A 15678-nucleotide genomic window follows, 5' to 3' on the forward strand; every position below is an offset into this window, starting at 1 on the left:
CATGTCTTCCCAGTCAGAGAGGGCCTTTAACTATCAAAACTCGTCCCTGCTGTGCAGTAAGAGTCTTGTACCTCACCTTATACGTAGCATCAGAGCTGTTGTATTCTGCCTCAGATGCTTACTGGCTGTGTGGCCCTGGCCAGGAGACCAACCTCTCAGCCTCAGTTTCTTCCTGTGTAAAATAGGGATAATAATATTAAATACCTCCCCGGGCACTTGGGAGGATAGACTGAGATAATATTTATGCAGCGCCTGGCAGGCCTTAAAGTACCAGATCAATGCTAGTTCTGTTGTTGTGGTTGTTAATAATGTTGCATCAGCTCTAAAACTCTGGTCTGTCTATCCTCCATCAAGGGCCCCACAAATCCAGGCCAATCCATCTCAGCTTGTGAGGATACAAATGTGCAGGACCATGTCCTGAACACTAGATGGCGCTGCTCCAGAACAGCTAAAATCTCCTGCTTCCCTTAAAAAATAGGACAGGGTATCATTACTTGGAAGGGAGGGAGGGATGGGTAGAGGGGAACTGAATGCCCTATGCCCAAGCAGGGCCATCTTGTTGTGCCAAGCAGAGAGCTGTAAGCTCTGTGCACCCCCACAATCCAGCAATTCTGTGGACTTATGAAGCACTTGAGATATATAGATAGATATAGATATATAGATAGATATCAGTATATACACACACACATACATACATATACATACACACACATTATCTCTATTTGATCCTACCAACCTTGTTATTGTTGCCGTTGAGTCATTTCAGTTGTGTCTGACTCTTCATGACCCCACTTGGGGTTTCCTTGGCCAAGCTACTGGAGTGGTTTGCCATTTCCTTCTCCAATTCATTTTACAGATGAGGAAATGGAAGCAAACAGGGTTAGGTGACTTGGCCAGGGTCACACAGCTAGGAAACATCTGAGGCCAGATTTGAACTCGTGAAGATGAGTCTTCCTGACTCCAGGCGCAGTGCCCCATCCACTGCAGCGCCACCTAGCTGCCTCCTAACAGCCTTACAGGTTGTGGTATATGACTTCTGATATGATCATTACTAATTTTTGGTTACATCTTTATTTTAAATATTCATTTTTAAAAATTTGAGTTCCAAATTCTCTCCCTCCAGCCCTTCCTCCACCCGTTGAGAAGGCAAGCAATGTGAGGCCCATGACACACATGAAGTCACATCATTACCTTTTTACAAATGCCAAGAGACAGCCAGGTAGGGTGGTCGATAGAGGGCTGGACCTAGCATCAGCAAGAATCTGAGTTCAAATCCAACCTTCTTACTAGCTCTGTGACTCTGGGCAAGGCTTTACCCTCTATCTGCCTCAGTTTCCTTATTTACAAAATGGAGGTGATAATAATAGCACCTACCTTCCAGAGTTATTATGAGAATAAAATGAGATAATTGTAAAACACTTTGGAAAGTGTTATATTAATGCTAGCTATTATTATCATTAGGTGACTTGCTCGGGCTCACACAGCTAGTAAAGTGTCACTCTATAGTACCATAGATTCATGACTGGAAGGTATCTGAAAGTCCACCTAGTTCACCCTCCTGGGAGGGGAGGATGTCACATGGTCAGACCTACAGGCAGATAACACAGCCCTCCTCCAGTTCCTTTTCCCTGCTTCCTATACCCTCCTCCCTTTTAATCTCACCCTAAGTCCCAAATGCATGACTGTAACTCACAGGTTCCACATGCACACTCTGACTCCACTCTCTAATCTTACACACCGACACACACCAAGAATTCTCTGCTGCCATGACCCAAACTATTGGTTCTCTTTCCATGCTCTGGGACTCACGGCTCTAGTCCAATCTCTTGGATCCCCAGTGGACGTCTGGCAGTCCCAAGGCTCCATCCTCAATGCCCCCTGTACAACTCCTTCCTCCAGCAGCCATTTTGCTGAGGTTTATATGGACCTGCCTTCTCCCCTCCCCCTCCCCCAGCATCTATAGCTCCCCACTCCACCTGCCCTTCTCTTCTCCCTGCTCAAGCCACCGAACCCAGGCTTCTGGGGGAAGGAAGGAAATGAGTAGAGAGGGGGTGTCACCTCCCTCTCCCCTCTTTTAAGAGCTGGGGATACCATAGGTGTGGGACATTGCATCTATTCCAAGGATTTTTCCAATGTATCGATTGTTTTTGCTGATTTTTTCTTCTTTCCCTTTAAAAAAAATTTCTTTGTTACAAAGAATGCATCTCTTGAAGGAGAAGGAGGAGGGATACAATGAGTAACATAGACAATATAAAAACAAAAGATATCAATAAATTTTTATTTTTTTTTAAAGAAAGAGGGTTGGTACTGGTTCCCAGTAGAGGAGGAAGGCAGGTTAGCTGCCTTCATTGGGACTGAGGCATGAAGGGGTGGGGGTGGGGGACATTGAACTTCTTGGTCATATGTGGTCCTTCATATCTAGGGGATGATATGACTGCAATGATAAGCCTACAACAGGACCTGCCCTTTGCAGAGGGAGGGAAGAGCCCAGAGAGCCAACTTAGGAAAGTGCTTCCAGTCTCCCATCTGTTTCCAAGCTGGGGGGAAACAGTTTTTGGCTAAAGTGGTTTTTTATTTAATATGTGAGATTGCAATGTCGCCTCTTTCCCCCTTGTGGAGGACCCAGCTCTTTCTGCCTGGCTCATCTATAATCGCCAAGTGTTTTATTATGTTAAATTTGCAGCATCATAAATACTTATGAGCAGGATTTACATTTCGGAGATTTGTGAGGAAATCAGTCCCCTGGGGTTCAGATTCCTCATGAGAAGGGGTATTGGGAGACTGGCAGCTAGCACGCAGCCTGCAGCCCATTCCCATCATGAGTCGGATCTCAGGAGGACGGCTCTTAGTCAGAGGAGTAAGGGGAGGTGTGCCGATTTAACGTAAATTTGTCGCAGCGCAGACCCATCCGAGGCTCCCTGGGCTATTCCACTGTCCCTGCCTCCCCCGTCCCCCACTGACCCATACAAAAGATCTCACAGAGAAAGTCATTTTCAAACTTTGCCTCTGCTCCTTGCTACTTGTACAATCTTAGGCAAGCTACTCACTTCTCTGAGACTCAGTTTCTCCTCTGTCAAGTGAAGAAATCTATACTCACTGCTCTGAATCTAGAATCCCATGACTGGATTGGAGTCCCATGGGTTAGCTGAGTTAGTTTACCTCTCATGGCCTCAGTTTCCCCCAATGTAGAATAAGGGGGGGTGCGCTAGATGGACCATGAAGTTCCTTCTAGCTCTAAACCCGGGATACTGAGCTATCTAGTCTTTTCATGACTCTTGAAGGGATGCCCCGACCTCCCTCCTAAACCCAAGCAGGCTGGGACTTGACTACTTTCTCTATTCAGGGCAGCAGGACCAGATAACTGAGCCCTGCATTGAACATTAGGTGCGCTTGGGTGGGCCCTTTGCACACGGTACCATTTCATAAATTTTTATGATCATTAAAAATAGTCCAGGGCATAATTACTGAGGGCTTCAGGCTCACGTCTGGAGGTTCTGGTCCATGGGGCCAGTTTATTCAGCAGGTTATTAGGAGACAGAATGTGCTCAGGGAAACTGGGGCCTCTTGGACTGGAGAAGGCCAGTTAGCTGAGGGACCTTCACTTGGGGGCCAGAGGATGCCTTTAAAATCCACTCCCTTTGAAAATCCACTTAGCATTTCCTACTCAGATCCCTTTCTTCTTTTGCCCCGGGTTACATTGACAAGAAGTCCTGCTGTCTATAAGTAACCTTCCTTTGTAGGCACCTAATTACCTTAGAGTTGGGAGCGTGTGATGGCTTCCATCCTGCCAACAGTATTTTCACTTTATCTAGGTGGTTGTTGGTGGTGTGTTTAGGGCAGGCTAGGGTGGGCATCTTCCCATGGTGGAGGGGACTCCAAAAATCAGTTTGTAAACATTTATTAAGTACCTACTATGTGCTGCACCCTCCAAAAGTCAGTCCCTGCATGAGGGGCCCCCCATAGATGATGTGCAAGCATCTGTGCACAAATGAGCTGCAGACAGGACAAATAGGAAATGACTGCTCCATTGGGTTTCATTTTTGTTGTCTTCTCCACTCCCTCCTTGGTGTAGGGAACTGCACCACCAGTGAGGAAACTACCCTCACCAGCAAATGTTCTGCTTGACTTAAAGAGGGTTAAGGGTTACATAGCTAGAATGTGTCAGGACCCGAACTCAGAGCTTCCTCACTTCTGAGGCTATCTCTACCCTACTACATCTTGCCTAAGGATCATAGAACTGAAAGGGATCTTAAAGACCAGCTAGTCCAATGGATCATCTCGGGGCAGCTAGGTGGCGCAGTGGGTAGGGCACCTCTCCAAGGAGTCAGGAGGACCTGAGTTCAAATCCGACCTCAGACACTTGACACATTTACTAGCTGTGTGACCCTGGGCAAGTCACTTAACCCCAAGTGCCCTGCCAAAAAAAAAAAAAACTAAACCAAGGCATCATCATTTTTTCTAAATGTTGTTTGGCAGTCTGGAGAAACCTGGGAACTCACTGTTTTTTAAAAATTAATCCATAATGAAAGGATATGCTAAATTTCAGTTAGAGGTTAATGAAATGAACATTTTAATGATGATGATGATGAAGAAAATTTTATTCCCATCCAAGTTCACAGACCCCCTGAAATCTATCACCAGATTAAGAACCTATGATTTAGTGCCCTCATTTTACAGCTGGGGAAACTGAGGAACGAGAAGTTTCCATGTCCACATGCACACACTCAGCTGGTAGATGGTGGCTCATAGGATCCTAGATTAGGGCTGAAGGAAACCTCAAAGACCCTCTAGTCCAACCCCTTACATTTTACAGTTGGTGAAACTGAGGCACAAGGCTAAAGACTTGCCCAAGGTCACCCAGGCGATAAGTGTCAGTCAGGATTTGAATCTAAGGCCTCTGATTCCAGAGTCTGTGCTTTTCCCCCTGTACCCACCTTGGAAGGGTTTGGCCAGGTTGCCCTGCACTCTCTTTCGTCTCTGGTTATTCATTTCTTCAGTCCTTCCTTGCCCAGAGGAATGGGTTGGAGCCGCATGGGGCCTGGCCTTGCCTCTCTCTCCAGCTGACTTCCTTTAGAATCACTGCTTCTTCTCCCCATTGAGCTTTTGTTACCTTAGTAGCCGGCTGTTACCTAGGCAAGCTGTCAGGGCGGGCCTCCTGCCTGGAGAGCGCTCCTATGACAGAGATCTCTGTGGGCTGGGCTGGGGCACAGGCTCTCCCTCAGTGGAACAAAGGTTAAAGCTGCTCCCCACTCCCAGTGGAGTTCCCAGCCCCTCTGGCATGCTAGAAGCAAATGCCTTCAGCTCCCCCTGGAGCTGTCCAATTAGCTGCCTCTGAGGCCATGAGACAGTGCCAAACTCTCCGAGGCATCCTGGAGAGGTGGCAGCAGCTATGATGCTCAGGATTCTGGGAGCAGTAGAAGCCACCAAGAGCAGGGGCTATAGAGTGAGGGCAGGGTAGGGTCTCGGACCTGGGAACTCTGACTAATGGAGTGATCACTGAGCTGGGCCTCAGAAGACCTGGGTTATCATCCAGTGCTTAGCAAAGTGGCTGGCACACAGTAGGCACTTCATAGGCATTTATTGCTTGATTGATTACTGATGTCGCACAACAGCTGTCCCATAGTGGGTGCTTAATAAGCATTTGTTGCTTGATTGATTATTGATGTCGCACAACAGCTGTCCCATAGTGGGCGCTTAATAAGCATTTATTGCTTGATTGATTATTGATGTCAGCACAGTGGCTGGCACACAGTAGGTGCTTAATAAGCATTTATTGCTTGATTGATTATTGATGTCAGCACAGTGGCTGGCACACAGTAGGTGCTTAATAAGCATTTATTGCTTGATTGATTGTTGATGTTAGCACAGTGGCTGGCCCATACTGGGTGCTTAATAAGCATTTATTGACTGGTCGATTATTGATCTCAGCCTTGCTTTGACTCAGTGGGTAGCCTTAGCCAGCCATTTAACCTCTCTACTTCATTTTCTCTATCTAGATTTTAAAGCCAGAAGGTATCTCAGACTCTATCTAGTTCTCCTCATTCATTTAATAGATGAAGAAATTAAGGCCCACAAAACTCAAGTCCCTTGTCCAAGGTCCTGAATTGTGTTAAATAGGGCTGATGAAACCTGCTTTGCTTACGTCAAAATATATGTGTGTGTACACACACACACACACACACACACACACACACACAGAAGCATTTAGTAAGCACCTACTATGTGCCACGCCCTGTGCTATGCCCTTTATAAATATTATTGCATTTTGAGCCTTACAACCCGCCCTGTGAAGTACATCTTTGAAAAGAGAAGGTTGAGCAGAATGGCTCTCTTACTATCCCTTCCAGCTCTACATGTAGGTTCTTAAATAATAGATATGAAAGTATTTGAGAAAGATTCTGTGCAATTATTAATTTGTTGTTTTATCTAGCATCTCAATTCTACAAACGTTTTTTTTTTTCCTTTCAAGCTTTTATTCCTAAAAATTAAAGCCAGACACTCCTTTGGCCCCATTTTCTTTGGCAACTTTTTCTCCTTCCTCTTTCCCTTGTCCTTTCTCTTGCTCATCTCCACCCCCACCCCTATCACTACCCAAATTTTTGGTGAACCTTCCACTTCCTGGCTCTTAGTCCCCCAGTGATTCAGGAGGTGTGGACAAAGCCATTGGAGAATGCCTCCATCTGACTGGGGCTGTTTATTTCCTCACTGCTGGGTCTCCAAGTGGAACATTTGTGGTCCCCCTGGGACCTCCACACCAGAAAGTTAACCAAACAAATTAATCACATCTCCTTGGCAGGGTCTCGGTCCATGTTCGAGTCTTGACCTCCTTATCCATTCTGCTGGTGGTATTCGTGTTGATAACGGTACTAGTGAAAGTGGACACCTCCTCGTGGACTTTTTCCTTCTTTGTCATCACCATCATCTGCATGGTGGTCCTCAGTGGAACTGCCACCATCTTCAACAGCAGTGTCTTTGGCCTTGCGGCCTCCTTCCCCATGAGGAATTCTCAGGCTCTGATATCAGGTGAGAACTGCCACCCAGATGAGCTGGAACACAGGCTCACTAATTTCTTCCAGGGAGAGAGGCAGTCACACTGGGGTAAGAATCTGAACCATGTACTGATTAGCTTTAACATGTCACAGATCCTGAATCAGTAGTACCCCCCTCCCCCTATCATACAGCTTAGAAATGGATGCAATGAGTAACAGACTGAGTGGGCTGGGCCTTGGGGCTTTCATTAGATTCTTCTGACCTAATTTGGAGCTGACTTGCTTTCTCAGTGTAGGCCCAGGTGGGGTGCGGCCCACAAACCCATAGCACTCCTAATTTTGGCCTGAATTAGATTAAAATCTAATTGGGAAATATTGAACAGAAAAAGTAAACCATAGATAATGTTACTATGTGGTTTTCTAAGTCAATGTGTGGCCCCCGGACATTGGTATGTATGGTTTAGTTTCAATTTGAGTTGGATATCACCTGTGTAGGGGACTGCTTTGTTCATTCAGAAAGGATTTATGTGCCTACTCACTGCCCTGTAAGTGAAAAATGGTAAGGATTTTGAGGGGATATTCAATTCTATTCAAAGCATGTATTAAGTGCATATTATGTGGCAAGCACTGTACTAGGCACTGGAGATAACACCTGAAGAAAACAAAGCAGCCCCTCCCTAAAAGGAGATTACATTCCGCTTCAGCTTTTTTTGTGTCTTGGGCCCTTTTGGCATTAGACTATAAGCTCCTTGAGGGCAGGACTGTCTTTTGCCTTTTTTTTTTGTATGCTCATCAATTAGCACAGCAACCAGCACATAGTAGGCATTTAATAAATTGCTTATAGACTAAGAAACTGACTGGTGAAACCTAGGGACCCTTTTCAGAATAATGTTTTTAAATGCACAAAATAAAATATATAGGATTACAAAGGAAACCAATTATACCAAAGCACAGTTATGAAAATATGAGGGGGAAAAGCAAGTTCTCAGATCCTGTGGAATCTCTCCACAGACTCTCTTAGGGGTCCTTGGATGCCAGCTTAGGAGGAAACATGTCCAGGTATAAAATGTAGCTAGAGAGTGATTTTGGCAGGGATTGAGGAGAGGTGTGATGCTGGGGATATCAGGAAAGGCCTCATGGGAGAGACAGCCGGACCTCAAAAGGAGCTCGACATTCCAGAAGACAGAAGGGGAGAGACCACTCTTAGAATAGGTGGTATAGGCCCCAAAGTGGGAAATGGCCCATTATAGATGGAGAACTTCAAAGAGGACAGTTTGGCTGTAACCCCTAGAATCAGGGCACTGGAATAGCCATGTGAAATCATCCCGGAAAGACACCAAATTTACAATAGTGCTCTCTATATGTCAGGCACTGTGCTCAACCCTTTACAATTATTATCTCATTTGATTTTCACAGCAACCTTGAGAGGGAGGTGCTATTATTATGGCCATTTTACAGATGAGGAAACTGAGGCAGACAACATTTAAGTGACTTGCCCAGGGACACACAGTTCGGAAATGTCTGAGGCTGGATTTGAACTCAGGTCTCGCTGACTCCAGGCATAGCACTCTATCCATTGTGCCACCTAGATGCCCATTTATGTCAAATCATTTAACCTCTTTCAGCCTCAGTTTACTTGCCTGTAAAATGAGGGAGGTGGACTAGATGACCTCCTGAATCCTTTCTAGCTCTAGATCTGTGATGGACAACTGATTTCTAGACCAGATTACTAAGAACTTACTCTGTGCTAGGCAAATACCAGGGAAACAAAAGAAGACAAGAATATGGTCCTTATGCTGAAGGAGTTCATATTCTCATGGGGGGAGACAGAATGCAAATAACATATAAGATATATAGAGTCTAAATGGGGAAGCTAGGTGTGCAGTGGATAGGGTGCCAGCTCTGGAGCCAGGAGGACCTGTGTTCAAATCCAGCCACAGACACTTGGTAGCTGCGTGACCCTGGGCAACTCACTTAACCCCTTTTGCCTTAGTTTCTCATCTGTAAAATGAGCTGGAGAAGGAAATGGAAAATCCCTCCAGTATTTTGCCAAGAAAACCACAAATGGGGTCACAGAAAGTCAGACATGACCGAACAACAAATCAAACCCAGTCAGTCCCTTTCTTAGAAAGCTTAACTCTAGTTGGGAGGGATATATTATGATTACCTTGGTGTACACAGATCATAGAGGAGGCAATTATAATAAAGCTGTGATCAACTAAACAGCAACAATAACAAGAAAGTATAAATGGGAGCCAGTGTCAGAGGGAAGACCAGCAATGTGGAGAGCAAGACCTCTCCATACTTAAAGAAAAGGCCACCAAGCAATGAGTACTTTCTTCTGTCTCTATCCTCTTCTGCCCAAGCCTAGAGTATGATTCTTTCTTCCCCTGGTGCTCTTACCGTCTACCAGAATATTATAAAAAATGACTTCTGCCCTTCCATTTGCACTGGCCACAAGCAAGTGGTCTTCCAGTGCCTCGCACTTGTCAGTCTGCCATTTGCATTCACCTCGTCAAGCGTATATTCTGAGGAAAGGTGGTAGAAAGCATTGAAGGGGTTAATGGATTTGGTACTTAACCTCTAGTGTTAGCCTGGGTGTGAACTCTTCACAAACAGCTGCTAAGCACCATGCAGAGAGTGAGAGAGAGGTGAAGGTCCCCCATCACCCCTTCAAGGTTTGGGGGGTGCTCTCCACTTGGAATATCATGGCTCAAACATGATCTCTGGTTGGTGTTGTCTTTTAATTGAGGGGAGAAACTATCCTGGAATTCTGCAAGTGTTCATATCTCAGGAAACAATTCATTTACTTTATGCTGGATTTTTTAAAAAGCCCTCATTTGCATGCATTTCCATAACTGATGAGATAAAAGTATGGAGTCATGAAGGATGAGCTCCCTGGAGGCTTGCCTTGTTGTTGACGATAATATTGTAAATTCTCTACAAGAGGGAGAGAGAGTGAGAGAGAGCTTGATCGAGAGGAATCAATAGACAGTGATTTTTAGATATTCTTCCTTGGGCAGACTGGGTATTTCTTAATGAGTTTAACCCCAGATCCTACAAGAAGGCCAGGTGGTAATTACAGGTCCTTAGAAGCAGCCCCCTGCCCTGCTGGCAAAGCTTTCATGACATTATTGCTATTTAAAGGTGGGAAAAAGAGAGGACGGGGTAGGAAATGTTTAACTCTTCCATCTCTGAATCACCTATATCCATAGTGTGCACTGGAGACCAATGCGGTGATCTCCTTTGGTGACCATATTCTCACTGCTTCCAATATAGCTCTAAGCCATAGAGATGTAGGCAGAGAGTGGGGATGTTGCTGTACAAGGCATCATGCTTATGTCCCACCTGAGGCCAAGATGGCAGGTGCCATTGATCAGACAATATTTCAGGCAGAGGGGAAGGTCAGGAGAGAAGGTAGGATCCAAGTTATGGGGAGAGTTAGAGTATAAACCAAAATCCAGGTCAGGGTTGGGGGGATACCATGGTGTCTGAGAAATAAGGTGCTGAGGAAGTCAGGAGCAAAAAAACAGGGAGTGCTGAGGGTGGGGGGTGTGATTGTCTAACTCAGCCTGATCCCCCAGTTTCAGTCTTTTTTAAAATCCCATGCCTAAACCTGGCACTTATGTGACAGTGTGGCCAGGGTCAGGATCCTTCCAGGCTTCTCAATCAATCAAACCTTTATTAAGTATCTACCCTGTGTCAGGCAAAGAGGAGATTAGAGAAAAAGAGACAGCCTCTGCCCTTGAGAACTTTACAACCTAGTTAGGAAAGACAACATGTAAATCTATAATTATATACAAAATGCAAACAAAATAGATACAAGATAATCTGGGAGGAGGGGAGGAAGGTATTAGCAACTAGAGAAATCAGGAAAGGCTTCATATAGAAAATGGTGGTGAAGCTGAGACATGAAGATAAGTAGGGATTTGAGGAGGCTGAGGCAAGATAGGTTATGTTCCAGGCATTGGGGCTGGTGGGGTGGGGGAAGGGGGAGGGGGAGCTTGAGTAAAAGGACAAAGACAGGAGATGGAGTGCTGGGTGTGAGGAGCTGTAAGAAGACCACTGAGATTGAACCGTAGCATGAAGAAAGAGGAATCATGTGCAATGGGTCTGAAAAAATTATTTGGGGCCAGTTTATGAAGGGTTTTAGATGCCAGACAGCTTGAACCTGCAGTTAATAGGGAGCCACTGGAGTTGATTAAGTATGAGAGTGACAGGAAAATCACTTTGGCAGCTGTGTGGGGAATGGATTAGAGTGGGCATGGAGGCCACGTAGGAGGCTGTTGCCATAGTCCAGGCAGACGGTAGCTTGGTGGAGGTGGTGGCTGTGGCAGTGGAGAGGCGGGCACAGCTATGGGAGATCCTGTGAAGACAAAGATAAAGACTTGGGAAGAGATTGGGCATGTAAGGTGAGTGTGAGTGATGGGGAGGTTTCTGATGGGAGTCAATAGGGTGTGTTTTACTAAGGGATTCCTTGAGGCCATTTATCATGGATGTAGTTCTGAGGGCTGGAAGAGGAGTCATTGGTTGTGAGCTCCCTAAGGACAGGCCTTGTTTCATTTTGGCTTTTGTATCTCCAGGACTAGCAGAGTGCCTCGTTGGATAGAATTGAGTCTATGGAGTGTCAAGGCCAACAGGAGGGAAAAAGTGGAGCGGGTAGACAATATGAAGCACACACGCGCGCGCGCGCACACACACACACACACACACACACACACACACACACTTCTTTTCTTATATACTTACCTCTTTGTTCACTGCTCCATTATCTGCTTCTCTTTCCATGACCATTGTCTGGTTATTTGCTATAGGTGGGGCCATGGGTGGAACCATCAGTGCCGTGGCCTCATTGGTGGATCTGGCAGCATCCAAAGATGTGACGGACTGTGCCCTGGCTTTCTTTCTGATAGCAGACATCTTCATCGTGATCTGCATTGGGTTGTATCTGATCCTTCCCAAGCTCGAGTATGCCAGGTAAGGGTGATCTGCAACTCTGATATCTTCCATGTTCTTTTGAGTGTAGGTGGATGGTTGTGTTGAGTGCAGCGAGGAGATAAGGGTGAGCTGAGGGCAATGGAGGTGAGAGATGGAATGTCCGACAAATGGGGGAAGTGGGCTTCTTAGCTGAAACTTGTCAACTAGAGTTTACAAGTTCAGGACAGAGGTAGGGAGTCTCCAAGATTGGCCCAGAGGCAACTCTAGTGATGTTCTTCCTTTTTCCACCAAATGCATTATCTTCCCTACCCCCACCACCAACCTCCCTTCTTTCTCCTCCTTTTTTCACTCCTTCATTTTATGTTCTGCCATTTCCTTTTAAAATATAATTTGGTCCTTTGTGCTTTTCCAAGTGCTTTCACATTTGTTATTTCAATTGATTCTGGAGTGATCCCTGGGAAGTAGAAAGGCAGAAATGATTGTTCTCATTTTGCAGATGAAACAATTGTAGTGGGGGCCAGGCTGTTACTCACTCAAGATGACACACAGTCAGTGGGAGAGCTGGAACTAGAGAACCCAGGTCTTGTGCCCTATGCCAACTTCCACCTGCCCAAGTGGCCCCCGTGAGCATTATTTAGCTGAACTAGTGGCACTTGGTTTTAGAGGGCTTACTGACCCTAGGGAATGGCACTTGCCAAGTGATCAATACATATTTGTTCAATTAATTGTTTTTCCTTCTGGGGGTGTGTGTGTGCTGCATCTATGATTTGGTTAGTGAAAGGAACTCTCTCTACTGAAGAGTGGTAAGTCAAGAGAGGTCAAGGATTTGGCGATGGTCTTCTAGCTAGTATGCATCTGGGGCAGGAGTTGAACCTTGGACTTCCTGACTCGAAAGCCAGCCCTAGCCTCTTTGCCATTCCACCTCTCAGAAGGTGTGAGTGAATGAACAAATGAACCAATCCACCTATTTTGGGTTCTAATGGAAGAAAGGATGGAAGGGTCCTCTTCTTTAAAGAACAAGTAATCAAGTATTGCTGTTCTATTCTGATCTTCCAGGCATCATTGCCAGTGCCTGAAGGTGGTCCATTGTAGGATTCTATAACCAAAGGAAGGAAGGAGATGCTCTCTCATCCTTCTTTTTGGTCAGAATACTGAGTCTAGTTGAGTGGCTGACTTGCTTCACCAATTCATAGGGATTCATCAAAGCCTTAGCTAACATCAGCCGATCAAAGCTTCTGGAAGGAAGAAGGGCAAAGGACCTATGAAAATGGGCCTTGAAATGGTTAGAATTGTTTGGAAAACATGAACCAACCATTTCAGGTGGCAAGCCCCTCTGAGGGACATAAAGGTAAAAATCTGCATTTCCATTGGCAAGTGATTCCGAATAATGCTGGCTCAAGAGGGAATGAGAGGGATTGGTGGGTCCAAGAAGAGTCCAGAAGATCCCGAGAATCAAACACTACCTCCTCTGGAAGACACTCTAGGACAACTCAAATCTAGTTCTGAACTAACTAGAAATAAAGGGACAGACATGTGAATGTCAGGTTGGGACAGCATTTAGTGCCTTTGTTGGTTGAGTGGTCAAAACTTCTGGGTTTGAATGAAATAGTCCTGAAACTATGGAAAACTATTAGCAGAGACCTGGGTAGTTTTTCCTGAGTCCACTCAGTCTGAACCAAATGAAGAAAATGCATTTTAATTAAGAGTGAAAAGTATAACCATTGCATGTCAATGAGTTTGTCAGGGCTCATCTAGCTAACCTGTGAAGGATAGAGGGGATTGGAGGCATTGGAAGGATGTTCCTCTTAAAATGCAGACTGCTGAAAGGGACAAAGGCAAACTGGTACAATGGAAAGAGAACTAGACTTGGAGTCCCAGGGTCTGGGTTCAAATCCCAGTTCTACTATTTACTCCCTGGGTGACCTTAGGTTAGAGATTATTTTCTAAAAGTGAGGGGGTTGGACTTCTCCCTCATTAGGCTGTGAGCTCCTTAAGAGTGGGGACTGTTTTAGCACAGTAACTGGTACATAGTAGAGGTTTGCTACATGTTTGTTGATTTGGCTACAAGGACCCTTCCAACTCTAAATTTGGGGTCTTATACATTCAGAACCAAAAGAGAAGAAATGGAACAGAGGAACAAAACAGAACCTGCTCTACTCAATCTGGCTGAGTTCAGACCTGTGGTGACTCCTGGCATGAAAATTCCATCCACTGGCACAGATTGGCAACTCCTCTTTAGTCTTAGAGAATTGGCTGAGGGCATTTATTATGACTTGCCCATGATGTGTTCATGGCTTCCAATTCGGATCTTCCTCGCTCAAAGCCTGGCAGCCCTCTATACACTAAGTCAGGGTGCTTCTCAAATAGAGTGGTGCACCAGCCAAACCAAAAAGGCAAAGGAAATGGAATATTATCTACAAAAAATATAAAATATCCATATTAGGGAAACAAGGACAAAAAATACCATGGGCTGGAACCTGGGGATAAGTTCGGGAAGATGTCAGTTTGGTAGGGCTTGCAAGGCAGGGCTTCTTTAGCCAGAGAAACTTGGCACAGAGCAATCTTCAAGCTGTTTAGAGAAGAAGGATCTAATGGGGGCAGAAGGAAGTAAAATGGCTCCTTTCTCTAGGCACTGTTTATGAAATCAAGCAGAATTCAAGACCGAATGAAGCGACCTGTTCAGTTGTGCATAATTTTAATGCAGGGGTATTTCTTCCCAACCTGACCCGACTTCATCAACGTTATCTCACACATCCTTATCACTTCCCTGCAAGGAAAGTGCAACCCAGATAGTCTCCTGCTGGTTTTCCAGAAACCTGAGGCCCACAGGGGTTAAATGACTTATTCAAGAGTCCTGTCTTCATCTCCTTTTTCTTCTCCCCCTTCCGGAATGTCTTGGAATAACTTTGTACCTTCTTCGTATTTAGTTATCTGCATACATGTTGTTTTTCTCCCAGGAGAATGGTAGCTCCTTGAGGGCAGGCAGGCACTGCTGTTGTTTTTTGTCTTAATACTCTTAGGGACTTGCATAACCTAGGTAATTGATGAATGTATGTTGAATTGAAATGAATTGTGTCCAATCAATTTAAGAGTAGGCCATGAGGTCTATTAAGGACTGAAACAACCCACTTCCCACTGGCCTTTGTCCAGGACTCTCATTCTCTAGCACTTATGCTAGTTGGGGATGTTTAAATGAACTGACAAACTATTGAAATTTTTTGAAGATTGTAATCTGTAGTTTTTAGTAATTCAGATAGTTTATCAGTAAAATGCTGAAGAGGCTGAGTGAAAAGATTTTCAGAATCACCAGCAGGTGCCTTATGCTGTCCATCATGTCCTAATCTAATAGTATCCCTGAGTCTGGGTGACTATGAGAGAGGATTGTTTCAACTTTACATAGTGGGAGTCCAAGGCGGTGCCAGAGCAAGGCTCTATTGACTTGTCATCCCAGCTCTCCTACCCTGGGCAGCCTAAGGAGACTTCTCTTGTTCTCTGATTGTGTTCCTCTCTTTTGTAGTGGCCCGAGTGCTAAACTTGGGGATGGGAACACCTAGGTTCGAATCCTGTCTCTGACATTTACTCACTTTGTGAACATGGGCAAGTCAATATCTTTGCAACTCTTGTTTCCTCATGGGTCAAATGGGGATAATAATATATGTACTACCTGGCTTACAGTATTGGGAGACTTAGATGACATAGAACATGGAAAGTATCTTGCCATACTTAAGGCAATATAATATAAATAAATATA

General features: G+C 45.1%; 1 protein-coding gene across 1 annotated transcript in view; it reads left to right on the plus strand.

Annotated features, from left to right (window-relative positions):
• Positions 1–15678, plus strand: part of SLC29A3 (solute carrier family 29 member 3) — a 73946-nt gene that overhangs the window by 54644 nt on the left and 3624 nt on the right. Inside the window, exons 4-5 of the mRNA XM_036769557.1 lie at positions 6797–7023; positions 11804–11966. Coding sequence (XP_036625452.1) covers positions 6797–7023; positions 11804–11966 — 390 coding nt within the window. The remainder of the gene's footprint in view (positions 1–6796; positions 7024–11803; positions 11967–15678) is intronic.

The sequence above is a fragment of the Trichosurus vulpecula genome, chromosome 8 (genome assembly GCF_011100635.1).
Source record: "Trichosurus vulpecula isolate mTriVul1 chromosome 8, mTriVul1.pri, whole genome shotgun sequence".
Taxonomy (NCBI): Eukaryota; Metazoa; Chordata; class Mammalia; order Diprotodontia; family Phalangeridae; genus Trichosurus; species Trichosurus vulpecula.